General features: G+C 48.1%; 1 protein-coding gene across 2 annotated transcripts in view; it reads left to right on the top strand.

The window, feature by feature from the left end:
• Positions 1-666: 666 nt before the first annotated feature.
• Positions 667-14,075, top strand: part of LOC111140817 (sideroflexin 1) — a 39,618-nt gene continuing 26,209 nt past the window's right edge. The window contains exons 1-2 of one of the 2 annotated variants that reach the window (XM_022493009.1): positions 667-784; positions 11,790-11,964. In XM_022493009.1, the coding sequence (XP_022348717.1) occupies positions 11,801-11,964 (164 nt within the window). In that variant the 5' untranslated portion in view covers positions 667-784; positions 11,790-11,800. Of the gene's footprint in view, positions 785-5,346; positions 5,936-11,789; positions 11,965-14,075 lie in introns of those variants that run through there. The other variant, XM_022493008.1, reaches the window with a different exon arrangement.

Raw genomic sequence — 14,075 nt, 5'->3', positions numbered from 1 at the left:
CCAGCAGCGAAAGCGCGGGCACAGGGAAGAGCGCGGGGCTCCACGCGGCCGCGCTCCCTGCGCACGGGGACGCGCTCCGAGGGCGCGCACCAGGCGGCGGCGGCGCGCAGGGCCGCTCTGGCTGGAGAAGCGCTTCCGGTGGCGGCGCAGGCGGGGCTTTTCGGGTGCTGCAAGCAGCGCGGGCGGCGGAGAGCGGTGAGTACCTGGCGGCGGCTCAGGCAGGGCTGGGTGGCGAGTGCGCGGGGAGCCCCGCGGAGAGGCGAGGGCCGGGGAGGGGGCGCGCGATCGCGGGCCTGCAGCGCGGAGAGCCCCCCCTACTTCCCCGGGCGGGAGGTCGGGAGCCCCTGCGCCGTGCAGGCGATTCCGGGGCTGGGGGGTGGGGGTGGTTCCTGCACCTTAGGGACCCCTGCCCTCCCGCTGCCTGGTACCTTCCCCGCCTGCAGCAGCATGACCTACCCCTGAGGTCCCCCTGAGCGACGTGATGGAGTGCGTCTCGCCCCGGACGGGAAGGGGCTCACCCATCCACGCGGCACTCGCCCTGCCACTCTGTGCCCGGCGGACGCGTGACGAAACTCCCCGCGGTGAGGCCACCCAAAATGGCTGCCGCGGGGACAGGCCACCGCGCTACGGGCTCGAGGGGTTGCCTGGTGACCGGGTGTTACCGACCCCCGTGCCCCCACATTCCTAGCCCTTGGCCTCTCCTCCTGGCGCACAGCTGGGCTCCGGGGTCAGAGAGGAGACCACCTGGCCTCTGCCCTGGAACCCGCAATCTTTCAGGAAAGAGGTGAGAGTGGTCCTGGACCGACCTTGCATCTCTCCATGCTCTCTTGATCTTTCCCACGTGTCACAGGTTTCTAACCTTCCCAGAATGACAACTATGGCATCCACTAAGTGTATGTAGGTGACTTGGGTCCATTGACTTTTACATTCTTCCAATCCTGTGAGGTTGTGGGTTTTGCTTTTATAATCTCAATACAAAAGCTGGTGGTACTCAGAGAGGTTGAGTAACATGCACAAGGTCACACAGTTGGCTGCCTGTAACGCAAGGCCAAGTCTCAGCTTAAATGTTATTTGCTCAAAGATGCTTTTCCTTGACTGTGTTGTCTAAAACTGAGCCCTCAGGCAGGCGTTTTCTGTTAGGCTACCCCTGTGTTCTTTTCTTAAATAGCAACTGTCATCAGTTGAAATTAACTGTGTTTCCTTGCTGTTTTTTTTTCTCATCTTGTGACCAGGGCCTATTTTTGTCTTGCTCACCTATCCCTCCCTGTATCCAGTAGACCCTCAATGAATATTTGTTGAGTACCTGAATGAAAATGCCTACTTCTGAGTGACTTCAGAGCTCAGGCACTTAACCACTTCATGGACAACTGCCTTCTGAACACCCGCTGCATTTTGTTCGTACTTTTCTCAAACTCATAATCCCTTCTTTTGCCTTGCCCTCTAGAGTTTGACTTGGGCACCTCTTGATTTTCTCTTCTATTGTCCATCCCCAGTTTCCAGGCGTTGTAATAGGTGGGAACCGGGTATGTAAGTAAATAAGGAGGCTTTGCGGCTCTTATGGTGCTGGACCCAGACTTGACATGTAAGATGTATAAGAAGAGAAGGGGAGGATGAGTGGAGGCTCTACCAAGAAGTTCTGGGACCTAAGTAAGTCCTTTCTCCCTTTAGGACTGTAGGTATCTAGCTTGCAAAACAACAATTTGGAAGGAAAGATCTATCTGTTCCTCTCTAGTCTAGGCCTATGTATCGTCGCTCCAGGTATGCGTTTTCGGTGTTTTAAGCCCATGGGCCTTCAGGACAAGAGGCCATATCTGTGGTTGTAGTTGTCAGAGAGGAACCCGTATAGCAAAGGCTGGCTGAACTTCAGGGTCAGTCAGATGTAGAATGCTCTTAATACTCTGTAGAAGTTTTATGAATTCTCATGTGGATGGGTAGAGCGGGGTGCCACCTGGGAGGAAGCATCCATCCCCCACTCCTTCTTTACTTCCTGGGGAGAAAGCTTAGAGGCTATCCAGAGCAGCAGTGACCCTAAGAGCCTGTCCATCATCCAAACTTTTTGCTGTCCAGTACCTTAGAATAAAATATGGCATCTACACCTGTCCTACTGTGCAAGCAATGGTCAGATGTATTTAATTGGAGTATAGTCATGGGTGGAACCCACCTTTTATATGAGGTTAAAGGTAAGAAATCAGTATCAATAAGTCAGAAAAAGGCTGACTTAGCTACCATGTGAAAAGTTGTTAAGTTAGAATAAGTATCAGACCTATGCGTAAATATACAAAGTTCAAAGTTGCCAAGTTTTAGTTAGCTATTACTTTGTCCCATGTTTTCAGAGACATTATATGTAACCTGATTTGACTCTTTCAAGTGGGTAGTAAAATAAATACTCAACTGAATGCATCCAAAATATTACAGTTTGGTAGTATTTTAACATTTTTAGAGGCTGATGCCACCATCTCAAGTAAAAACCAATAGAATTTTTTTTAAAATGGTTGAGAACTTCACCCATCCTAACTAAGTGATTAAGAAACCCACGCCCAAAGTGGATCTTAAGGCCTGGAATACGGCTGATGATTGCACTGTCCCTGGGATGTTCTCAAGTTAATCCAAGAGTGGATCTGCATTGTGGGGTGGGAGACAGGGTGAGGAGGAAGCCGGCAGGGAGACAGGTAGAAGGCAATAATTCTCCATGTTTTCTTGATTCTAGAAAAGCCCTCGGGAGTAGAGGAGAGTGTGCAACAGAAAGCCACTGATGAGTGGAAATTCACTTTGAAGGAGTCTTGTTCTTTACCCAGGATTCAGCCTTCTGGTCTATAATTTGATCTCCTGTGTGGCCACACCCATGAGAAAGGAATGGTGTGTGTGGACAACCAGCCCAAAGCCAAACAAATTAGTAAATGGGCTTTTTAGGCTCCTCTGGTTAGGGTGATTACCCTTGGCAGCCACATCACCCCTGGCCTCCCAGGGGTCAGAAGCGTGACAGAAAGACAGACAAGCAGCACTTCTGGGCTCTGCTATCTTGGGGGTGATGCTTGATTTTTCTGAGCAGCTCGACAAATAAGCGGCATTTTCTTAGAGGACTGAAATAAGGATTTCACATCTCATAATGCCTTAAAAGCCTAGTGTCTGGCACATAACGGGTGCTCAGTCCTGTCCCCCAGACAGTGACTTTGGTGGCTGTTTTGCACCTGCCCAGCCCCAAGTAAGCAGACCAGGGTGACCCAGCTTTCTTACCTCTTTCAAGCCTTTTTTAGAGTTGTGTTAGTCACCAGCAAGTTTCCAGTTTAATAATGTAATTTCCATTGTTAATTTTTAGCCAGGTTTAAAGGTCTTTGTTAGTAAGTTCCTGATGAAAAACACATTCTCTGCTAACTTGTTAACTGCAGAAATTTGGAAGAAAATTTTTTTGCCAATTTAAGTATTTTCTTGGCATGTAGCTGAAGGTCGGAAAATAAAGTTTATCTTAGAGAAAAGTGATTTTTGTTGGACATTTCTGATATCTTCTTCAGGCACCCAAGCTCCAGTCCTTTGCTCCCACAACCCCATCACCACCACCCCCACCAGCAGCGAATGCATGTATGGGCAGGACTTCAGCCAGTAAAGACAGAGCTCCCACTCCTGGGAGACTGGTTTGTTAGACATGTGCCCTGCCTTTGTTTAGCATTTGACAGTTAATAAAGGTTTAAACGCCGTCTGGTACACCTCAGCTTACTAATCCTACCAACTCTGTGAGCCGACTCTTTCCTCCATCTTGTAGATAAAAATACTGAGGCTCAGAGATAGGAAATGACTCAGCCGGTGACATGGCTCAAAAGGAAGTGACAGATCAGGACTCCAGTCCACACTGCGCTTGGTCCAGTCCAGTTCTGATTCCAAAGGTTGTCCGGGTAAGGTGCTCAGAGGACCAGGCCACAGGGCAGGGAGCTAGCCTCAGCAGGAACCTGCCAGAAAGAACAGGCCAAGCCACCAGCCGGGAAGTCATCTAAATGTCCTCACTAGTCCTGCAAGAGGCTCAGGGTCTTCCCTCAACCGGTAGGGCATTGGGTCATTTTTTGTGTATTATTTTTATGTTCTTTCCAGCATAATTTCCCCAAATTTACTTAATCAGAGGATACCGCCGGTGTACTTCTTAAAAATCTGACTCCTGAGCCTCACCACAGCTCTACTGAATCAGACTCTCCAGGGAAATACTTCCCTGGCCACAACTGCTTCCCCAGCGAGCCGGGTTCTGGAGCCAGACAACTTGGGTTCACACACTGGCACCCTTCCTCACTTGAGCAAGTTCGCTACCCACCCCTGGAAACTGAACTGTTGTGAGGGTTGGATGAGATGATAATACAAGGAAAGCTCTAGTATGGTTATTAAATTAGTGGTTATTATGAAGTAGTATCCTGATTTTGTTGGTAAAGATCCAGGAACTTGGAGCAGTGGGCTCATGCGTGTGAGGCTACGGCTTCATCGCTGGAGCTGGGATGTGAGCTCAGGCCTGCTATCTCCACAGACGCAGTCGCCTGACCAGTACACACTGCTTCCCGCCTTCCCTCCGCCCAGAGATCCCCAGTTACAGTCCAGCTTGGAGCCAGGAACGCAAGCTCAGCTCACGAGCTCGTTCAGTGAACTTATCTGGAAACAAAACTGATCACCATTGCCTTGCTGGTGCAGACTTCACCAGCCATGAGGCTTATGTGCGGTGGGAGTGGGGCCTGGGCCTAGGAGCGAGCGGGTGGTCCTCACCCTTGCAGAGCTGTGTGCTGTGTGCTGACGGTGTGACATCTAACCGACCAGGGAGGCAGAAATGCCCTCCCAGAACTGTTCATGAAGATGGTGATGTAGTTTAAATAATGCCTTGGGGAAAGATGGAGTTCATTAACATTGCCAGCTGGCCTATAATAGGTCATGCCTTATAAGTGGAAGGTATTTGTCATGGCACTCATTTGGGCTTTAAAAGTTTATTAACTTGGGGCGCCTGGGTGGCTCAGTGGGTTAAAGCCTCTGCCTTCAGCTCAGGTCACGGTCCCAGGGTCCTGGGATCGAGCCCCACATCGGGCTCTCTGCTCGGCGGGGAGCCTGCTTCCTCCTCTCTCTCTGCCTGCCTCTCTGCCTACTTGTGATCTGTCTGTCAAATAAATAAATAAAATCCTTTAAAAAAAAAAAGTTTATTAACTTGGAGTACATGGTGGTGCAGTTGGTTGAGAGGCCAACCGTGGTTTCAACTCAGGTCATGATCTCCGGCTTCTGATAACTAAGTGATGTCAGTCAACCACAGAAAACTTTTTAAAAGCTCACTGTTTTTTTTTTTTCTCCTACAAAGAATATTTTAATACCTTTAAAATACAATTTTTTCTTTAAAATTACTCATGGAAAAGATTCTTAAGTCCGGATTTACAGCTCAACTGGTGAAACTTCAGGAGGCTCCTTACAGCTATATAAGTATACAAGGAGGTCCCCTTCAACAGCCGTCTCCCTGTCAGGTCTCTGTTCTGGACTCTTTTAACAGCCTCTGTCTCCCTCAGCTCCCTTATTCCACCCGTTCAGGTCGTGAAAGCTGAATCTGTTGAACGTCAGACACGTGCCAAGATGATGCGGTGTAAACCATCACATTTGGCTGTTGACCGTCTGCAGTTATCAAACCCGCTGGTAACTGGCTCGTAAGTTCCTGCTGGGCAAGTTCTTCACTGAGTGCCCCCACCCCCGTGGCTGTGACGTTCTGCCCCTCCTGTCTCTCTCCGTGGCCTCTCCGAATTCCTGAAGACCGTTCCGCAGTTGCACACAACTGTCGAAGCCTCAGGTAGACACACAAAGGGAGCAGCCTCCCCACTGGTGTCTTCTGATTCTCAACGTGGCATCTTTCACTTGCTTCTGGTGTGATAAAGCCAGTCAACTCACACATTCTTGAGCACATTCCTTGGTGTCCTGTGCAGTCTGTCCCCTTAAGGTATGACATTTTCCCTTACCCGTGCTACTGCTGCAATCCAAAGGGATCTATGTTCTTCTCTGAGACTTTTTGTTTGTTTGAAGGGGGGGTGGGAAAGAGACCATGAGCGACGGGAGGGGCAGAGGGAGGGGGAGAGAGAGAATCTTAAGCAGACTCCACGCCCAGCACGGAGCCCAACACAGGGGCTCCATCTCACCACCCTGAGATCATGACCTGAGCCAAAATTAACCGACTGAGCCACCCAGGCACCCCTCTCTGAAACCTTCTTTTGAGCCATACTAGTTCTTGCTCATTCCTGCTGTCCCCGATATCATCATAAAGTTGTACAACATAATGACTTCATCAGTGTTCTCTGCAGAAATTCCTAGTTGCTGAGTACCTGTTATAAAGCGCCAGAACCATATGCTCAGCTGAGTTTGAGAACAGCTCCCCACAAAGGTGTCTGATCTTTGACCAGGTTCACCCTGGGTGTGGCGGGTGAAGGAGCAAAGCCCAGGAACCGTGAACCTCCAGATGGCGGTGCCCGGCTGAACCAGACTGCAAGGAAACCAAACTGGTTCCTTTCTGTCCCACCCCTGGGGACTTGGCTTCCTCCCCACAGAGGTGCCCACGGTGGCTTTAGCATCCCCAACCCTCTGACCCAAACAGCTGCCCCCAGTATGCGGGGACCAGTGCTGCCCACCAGCCAGTGGGTGCCCAGGACACGGTGGTTTGACCAAGCAGTGACGCCCTTGGCCCAGCCAGCGGATGGAAAGGGGGCATGTCCATGGGACCCCTTGCCACGTGGTGGCAAAGTCCCAATGCAGACACATTCCCCCTGGAGGTGGTTGTAGCGTCAGAGGCCCAGGTACAAAATGCAGCACTTCTGGGGTGCTGATGAGGGGGTCCTCAGTGCCCCCTCCCCCAGCACCCTGACTCAATGCACCAAGAGCTATTGCTTGGCCCTCAGAGCGCCCAGGCCTGGGGCGGGGGGGCCAGGGGGTAGACGACTGCCCCAGGGCCATGGGGGGACCACTCCTGGCCCCACAGTTTAATGTGGAATAGAACATAGATTTTTTAAAAGGAAAAAAAAAATGAAAGTAGGACTCTTGATTACAGAAACTGGTTGATTTATTTAGAGTTGAGAAAGTGAATTGTGCTTGGAGGTTCATGCATGAAAAGGTTTGTCTAATTGAAACATGGGAGTTGCAGTTAATAATTAAAATTTTACCTGGATTGAGATCAGCTGTCCTTATAAGAATGTTAATATGGAATCCCCTGATTAGGCTTTTTTATGTTTTTTGCAATTCGTAGGGGCAGAGACAGGTTATTGAGGCTAGCTAGTATTCTTATGCCAGTATATAGTGCTATTTGAAATCCTTTCTAAGTAGGGAAAATAGTGCTGTATTAGTTTCCTATTGCTGCTATAACAAATACCCACAAAGTTAGTGGTTGTAAAATAGCATATCATCTTACAGTTCTGGAGGCCGGAAGTCGAAAATGAGTCTGTGTGACTTCTGAAGGCTCTTTGCCTTTTCCAGCTTCGAGAGTCTGCCCACATTCCTTGTCTTACCACCCCACATCACCCCAATTTCTGCTTGTCTCACTGCTGTTCCTCCGACTCTGCCTCTCCTGCCCTCCTCTTTCTCTGGCAGGGCTCTTGTGATCACATCAGGCCCACCTGAATAAGCCAGGCTAGTTTCCCAGTCTCAAGATCTGTAGCTTAATCACACCAGCAAAGTCCCTTTACCACAGAAGATAACATATTCACAGTGTGTGGGGCTAGGATGCGCAGATCTTGGGGAAGGGGCATACAAGGCCCATCGCCATAAACTTTCAGTGTCGGGGTTTGGGTGGGCGTGGCCTGGAGTCCAAAGTTCAGCCTCCTTCCTCTCTTGCTGGGTAGGTAAGGGTTCCTTGGGAGCAAAATCTCAGATTCTGACCTACCTCTGCCATGAAATGTGGATAGTGTTCATAGGGCCCACTGTCGTTGAGAGCTGGGATGGAATGTTCTGCCACAGGCACGTAGTAAAGGCTTGCACTCTCAGACAAGCATGTAGCCCAGTTCCTCGCCTGTAACACAAACTCCAAACATTCCCCACTTCTCCCTTTTTCCTTTGCCTGTTAAAGACTTCGTGAGACCTTCACAGCCCTCTTGCTCACGTGCTCCCGAGTCGCCCCAGGCTCCCGGTCGTGCAGAACTTCACAGCGTCAGCACAGTGTCAGTAGGAACGTTTGCCTTTAGAGGAATAAGGAGGGCCTTAAAGAGACCGGTTCTGTGCAGGTATTGATTGGTACACTTGGAGGGGAACATAGCTAACAGAGAGTGGTAGAGGAGGGGGAGGGAGCTGGCACACGCGTGCCCAGGAGTGCAGCCCCTCTCTGGACCTGCGGCTCTTCTAATACCACTGGCACCACTCACGCGACCTGGGCAGGTTATCTCCCTCTCCCTGCACCCCTCCTCCCGGGCCTCTGTTTTCTCATCTGTATGGTACAGATAAAAACCGTGGGTCTTTTTAAAGATCCTATCCAGCTCTTGTGCAATTAGGATGTTTGATTTTATAAAGTAACCAGGTTTTAAACCCAGGTCATATTTGTGGCAACTTGACCTAAATGTTGCTTTCTATTTCAGAAATTGGAGATGGTCTGTTATGGTTTGTTAGATGATGTATGTTAGGCATAAAGGACAAATAGTGATGGGGAGGGTTGTACTTGCAGGGGAGAAAGAGTACTGAGCCCTCGGTTTTATGAGAGCCGTCTGTATCAGATACCCACCAGGGAACGCAGCGATGGTTCGGGCCTGAGGGACGGCCTAGGCAGCCCAGAGAAAGGAAGGCGGCCGGGAAGGAAGCCGCCCCAGCTGCAGGTACGGCCACAGCCTGGTGCCCAGACTGCTGGAGGGCCCGGCCAGAGCGCCGGCACAGTCCCACGCCCAGCCTCACGCTGGGCCTGTGGAATCCGCATCTCGAGGCGGGAGATAGTAATTGTCTTTGCAGGGATGAACAGTTCCCCAGGGAGGACGTTTGGTGTGTGTGTGCAGTCTCTCTCTGCCTGCTGCGCTCATGGCTCAGAATTCTTAGAACTTGCAAAGACGACCATCTCTGCAGTGTCCCCCTCCCGCAGACTGGCCCCTCGGGGTTGTATGCTCCTCTCCTCACCATCCCACCGGGGGGTGTCGCCCCTACCGAGGTGTTCTTCCTTTGGGCCAGTTGGACTAGAGGAGACTGTCTTGCAGGACACCGTGCTCTCCTTGCTTTTTCTCCTGCTGGTCACTCGTCGTCAGCCTCCTTTGCTGTAACCCCACCCGCTGAATCCCCTCCATGCCTGGGGGGCACTGAGGCATCTCAGCAAGGCGCCGGGTCTCTGCAGACACTTCTAAAAACTTCCGCTGCTCTCCTGGATGTGAATTGGAGTTTTTGTTTTGCTTTATTGCATGTTTTATAAGTAACACATGTGATATAGTCTAATACAAAGTTTAGACATTTCTCATACGATGGCACAGCTCTCTCTGGTCCATTATATTTCTTGCATCCCTGGGCTTCCTGCCCATGATGGGGATGGTCCTAATTTGAAATTTAGATGTTTCTGTCACCACAGCTCAGTCAGCCAGAGCTCAGCAGGGACAAACCTGTAAGCAGAGTCACGCTCACTGGCTTCCAGCTTCGAGGGAGACCACACACCAGAGGAACAGAGTGTGTCTCACCAACAAGGGAGGAGCTAGAGCTTTTGGAGTATCTTGGAGAGCGGTGGACTTTCAGCGATGCTTAGTGAAGTCCTATTCTGATTGGCTCAGACCAGGGCTGGGTGTTAAGGTCTAGGCTGACGTGGCCCCACCGCTCTATTTCCTTGGAAAGTACAAAGTTAAGAGAAACGTGGAATGCCGCGTCCAGAAACTCCCTCATCTGAGACTCCACACCTACTCAGGAAATCCAAACTCCTTTTCGTTGTCCAGAGTGGGATGTTTCATTCTTTCTGTTTCCATTTCAAGTAGCAAAGTTCCTCACAGTGTGGGATTATAGAAGAAACGATGTCTCAGTGAGATCAGAAAGCCTTAGTCACTCAAAGAAGGTCAGTGTTAGGACACTTCATCGCTGTGACCTTGGGAGAAGTACGGCTTCCCGTTAACCTTGCACCTGACTTTGTGCTTATTGTTCCAGCCGGCTTTGCAAGTAGCAGGGCCGATTTTTACTTTCTCCATCTCACTGACCAGCTGTCTCACGGGCACTGCCTTCCTCCCACCCGTTGTCCTAACATGCTCGATTTTGACCCAGTGGGCTAGGATATGTGTTAGTTGAGATTTTGATGAAGTATAAATGACCAAAGTGCTTAGGATCTGCACTTGGCATCGTAAGGTACCTAAGAACTTGAGAAGCGCTAAAAAATAACTTAGTGGAAAATGACCAGGAAAAGAAAGCTGCTGTTTGAACTGATATTAGAAACGTAGGGAAGGGAAGCAGGAATAACAAAAGCAAAGCAGTGGTTTGAAGCCTTCAGAGGGAGTCGGTCCTTCAGTCTCCTTAATGTCACACCGAGAGATCTGGTCTAAGGAGATCACCAGCTTTGAGGGAAAAGATCATAGACAAGGATACATTATTTATCATGGTGAAAAATTGAAAATAATTTAGACATTAAAGGTGTTGTTATATACCTAAAATGAATATTTAGTGCCATGGGAAATGATCATGAACATGAAGTAAGCACCAAAGGAAAAAAAAAAAAAGAAAAATCAGGAAATTAAAATACAAAGTATGATATCAACTTTATTTTTTTATTTAGATGCTATGTATAAAAAAATGTCTGCAAGGAATCACCAAAACATAAAGGACGGTTATCTCAGTGTGGCTAACTTATCAAAGATTCTGTTTCTTTATTCTATATTTTCTACAATAAACTTATATTATTCAGAGCATTACCATAAGCATGCGTTACAATAATACAGTGCAGTTCTAAAAATAAGTGTGTATCACTCAGAGAAAGAAATTAGTTACTTTTGGGAAAATAGTGATGGTTCTTAGCTGTAAAATAGGTATTATATGAGGGAGATGATAGGCTACAGTGTTACTCGTATTCATGGGCTTGTCGGAATGTGTTTTTCCCACCTTGTCCCTGTTAGATTGAGGGACATAACTTTGCATTTTTGATGGGTGGTTTATATGCTGAACAGGCTGACTGAATCTGAGTCTTTTTCTAATTGTAGAATTTTTAGCATGTAACCCTTTTTTGCATAATTAGTCACTTCTACCAGTAGAAGTAACAAATTTAGTAGACCAGAATGTAGTAGTAGCTTGGCATTGGTTGTTATGCCCAGAAAAGGGATTTCAAACTTTAAACCCTGTTACTACTGATGTTATTTTTAACTTTTTCTATTTCTCCTTTTTCTAGAGTATTTCTAGGCTCCCAAAAGTTAAAAAATTATTAAATACTATGTATCTATCAGGAGAAGTATGTGGGAAATTATTGAAATTTGGTTATGATCCATTGGGATATATGGACAAAGGAAGTTTTGGATTTAGATTGTCTTTCTGCCACTTATAGCAAAGTTTGTTTTTTTTTTTAAGATTTTATTTATTTATTTGACAGAGAGAGATCACAAGTAGACAGAGAGGCAGGCAGAGAGAGAGAGAGAGAGAGAGAGGGAAGCAGGCTCCCTGCCGAGCAGAGAGCCCGATGCGGGACTCGATCCCAGGACCCTGAGATCATGACCTGAGCCGAAGGCAGCGGCTTAACCCACTGAGCCACCCAGGCGCCCCAAAGTTATTTTTATAAGGAGGAATGTACATAAGTCTTTATCTGGAAATTAATGTGACTATAGAGTTTCTAAAATGTGTAGCAACACTGTTAAGTCTTCAGTAGACTTGTCTTTTTGACCCTCTAGAGTCTAGGACGATGTCTGGAGAACTTCCTCCGAACATTAACATCAAGGAACCTCGATGGGATCAAAGCACCTTTGTTGGACGAGCCAATCATTTCTTCACTGTGACAGATCCCAGGAATATCCTGTTAACCAACGAACAACTAGAGAATGCAAGAAAAATAGTGCATGATTACAGGTAACCTCCATGATTATGCTTTTTTGATTAATACGGTAATAGGTCATCATGTTAGCCTGTTGTCTTTTAAACCTTCACTTAGTGATTTTACAACTTTTCTTTTTTTGCAATGGAATCATCTTTACCCCCCCCCCCCCCCCCGCCGCAAAAAAGAGGAAATAGGAAGACATGTTTTATCCCTGGAGGCTGAGCCTTAGTGCAGATATCCGGGGTTCACAGTGACCTGAAAATAAGACAGCCATCCCTCCAACTCCTAGGTACCGATCCGTGAGGTCCCCTTTCCCAGCACTCTGCCCCCTACTCTCTAGTTCATCCCTGTATCCATAGCCCACGCCCTGCGCGTGCATCTTTCTGTCCCCAGATGGAGAGAGCACCATACAAAAAGCAGGTGGTCAGGGGAACCTGGGTGGCTTGGTGGGTTAAGCCTCTCTCTGCCTTTGGCCCAGGTCAGGATCCCGGGGTCCTGGGATCGAGCCCCGCATCTGGCTTTCTGTTCAGCGGGGAGCCTGCTTCCCTTCCTCTCTCTCTGCCTGCCTCTCTGCCTACTTGTGATTTCTGTCTGTCAAATAAATGAATAAAATCTTTAAAAAAAAAAAAAAAAAAGCAGGTGGTCAGAATTAGAGTAGGTTGGTTGCTTCTGAAATTAAGCCTCAGTGAACGAACCTTGCCCGGAGGGACTCAGACGGAAAGACGCTGTAGCAGGTTTGTCGGTTTGGGCTGCGGTTCATGGATTCAAAGAGCCAGCCGTGACGTCAGAGAAGAGCGGTGCTCTAACAAGGCAGTGGTCACAACTGTCTCCATAAAAGACCACATGAGAAATATGTTAGGCTTTGTGGGCCACTGAGGGTTTCTGCCCCATAGTTTTCTCGGTTTTTTATTTTTGTTTTGGGCGTTTTTAAAAATTCTATATTTTTAAAAATACAATCTTTTAAAAAATTAAAAGCCACTCTTAGCAGGTGAGGCAGACAGGCCACAGACAGTAATTTACAGACTCCTGCTCTAGGGGGAGTCAGCCAGAAGCTGAGATCTGGAGCAGCGGGCGCTACGCCACCCAAACATGCCGTGAGCGGCACCCACAGGCAGGTGTTTAATGGTCACGTGGGTGGTCAGGGAAGGAAGCAGGACAGTCTGCAAAGTTCGTCATCAGACACTGAGGCTGGCCAGATCTTAGCCCGTACCAGCGCATCAAGAGAAAAGAGCCGAGCAGCAGAACATCTTGGAACCTTATGCCAAAGTACCAAAGAACAGACAGAGGAAGAGCAGAAGCACACGTCAGGAATTCAGGAAGGGAAGTGTTCTGTGAATCTGGAACAAAAGCCATAAAGCAGAGAGGTGCAGAAGAAAAGACAGGAGTTGAAAAGAAGACGTAAAAGCGTTGCAAAGGAGCTAACAATGTGAGAGCAAAACAGGGGCAGTGGGAGGCACGAATTACAGTGCTGGCTCGCTCGGTGAAAAAGGAGCAACAAAGACGCGGAGAATAAACCCAAGACACTCCTCCAGTGGGGGAGAGCAGAGGTTGGCATGCTTTCCCCGAAGAGGGCCAGGGGGCGCTGTTTTCTGCTTTGCAGGCCATACATTGTCTCGTGCATATCCTTGTTGTTTTTGCTTGTTTTTACAACCCCCTAAAAGTGTAAAAACCATTTTTAGCACACAAGCCATTCAGAAACAGTCCATGGGCTATATAGTTTGTCAGTTCCCGATAACAGATGGGAAGGTGGAAGCAGATTAGGGTTTCCAAGAAAGCAGGGAAAGCCTCCAAAGGAGCCTGCTTTTGGGGAGATGAAAATATTCCATACCATGACTCTGGAGGTGGCTGCACCACTCTACCTTTTCCAGAACTCACCAAGTCATGCACTTAAAATGGGTGACTTTTACTGCAATTAAATTATACCTCGGTGAAGCTGATTTAATTTTTTGAAAAAGGAGATGCTTCCCAATTAATTTGCAGCACTGATACTGTAAATGACAGAAGTACACTGAAAGAGTACAGTGACCCATCTTGCAAATTAATAATGTAAAAATCCAGAATAAAATACAAGCACATCAAATCCAGCCTTTCATGAAAGTATGAACAAGTAGGATTTATTCCAGGAATAAAAAGTTGTTTAATT

The sequence above is a fragment of the Enhydra lutris genome, unplaced genomic scaffold, assembly GCF_002288905.1.
Source record: "Enhydra lutris kenyoni isolate GAN:26980312 unplaced genomic scaffold, ASM228890v2 scaffoldscaffold5, whole genome shotgun sequence".
NCBI lineage: Eukaryota > Metazoa > Chordata > Mammalia > Carnivora > Mustelidae > Enhydra > Enhydra lutris.
This window is presented reverse-complemented; position numbering and strand designations above follow the sequence as displayed.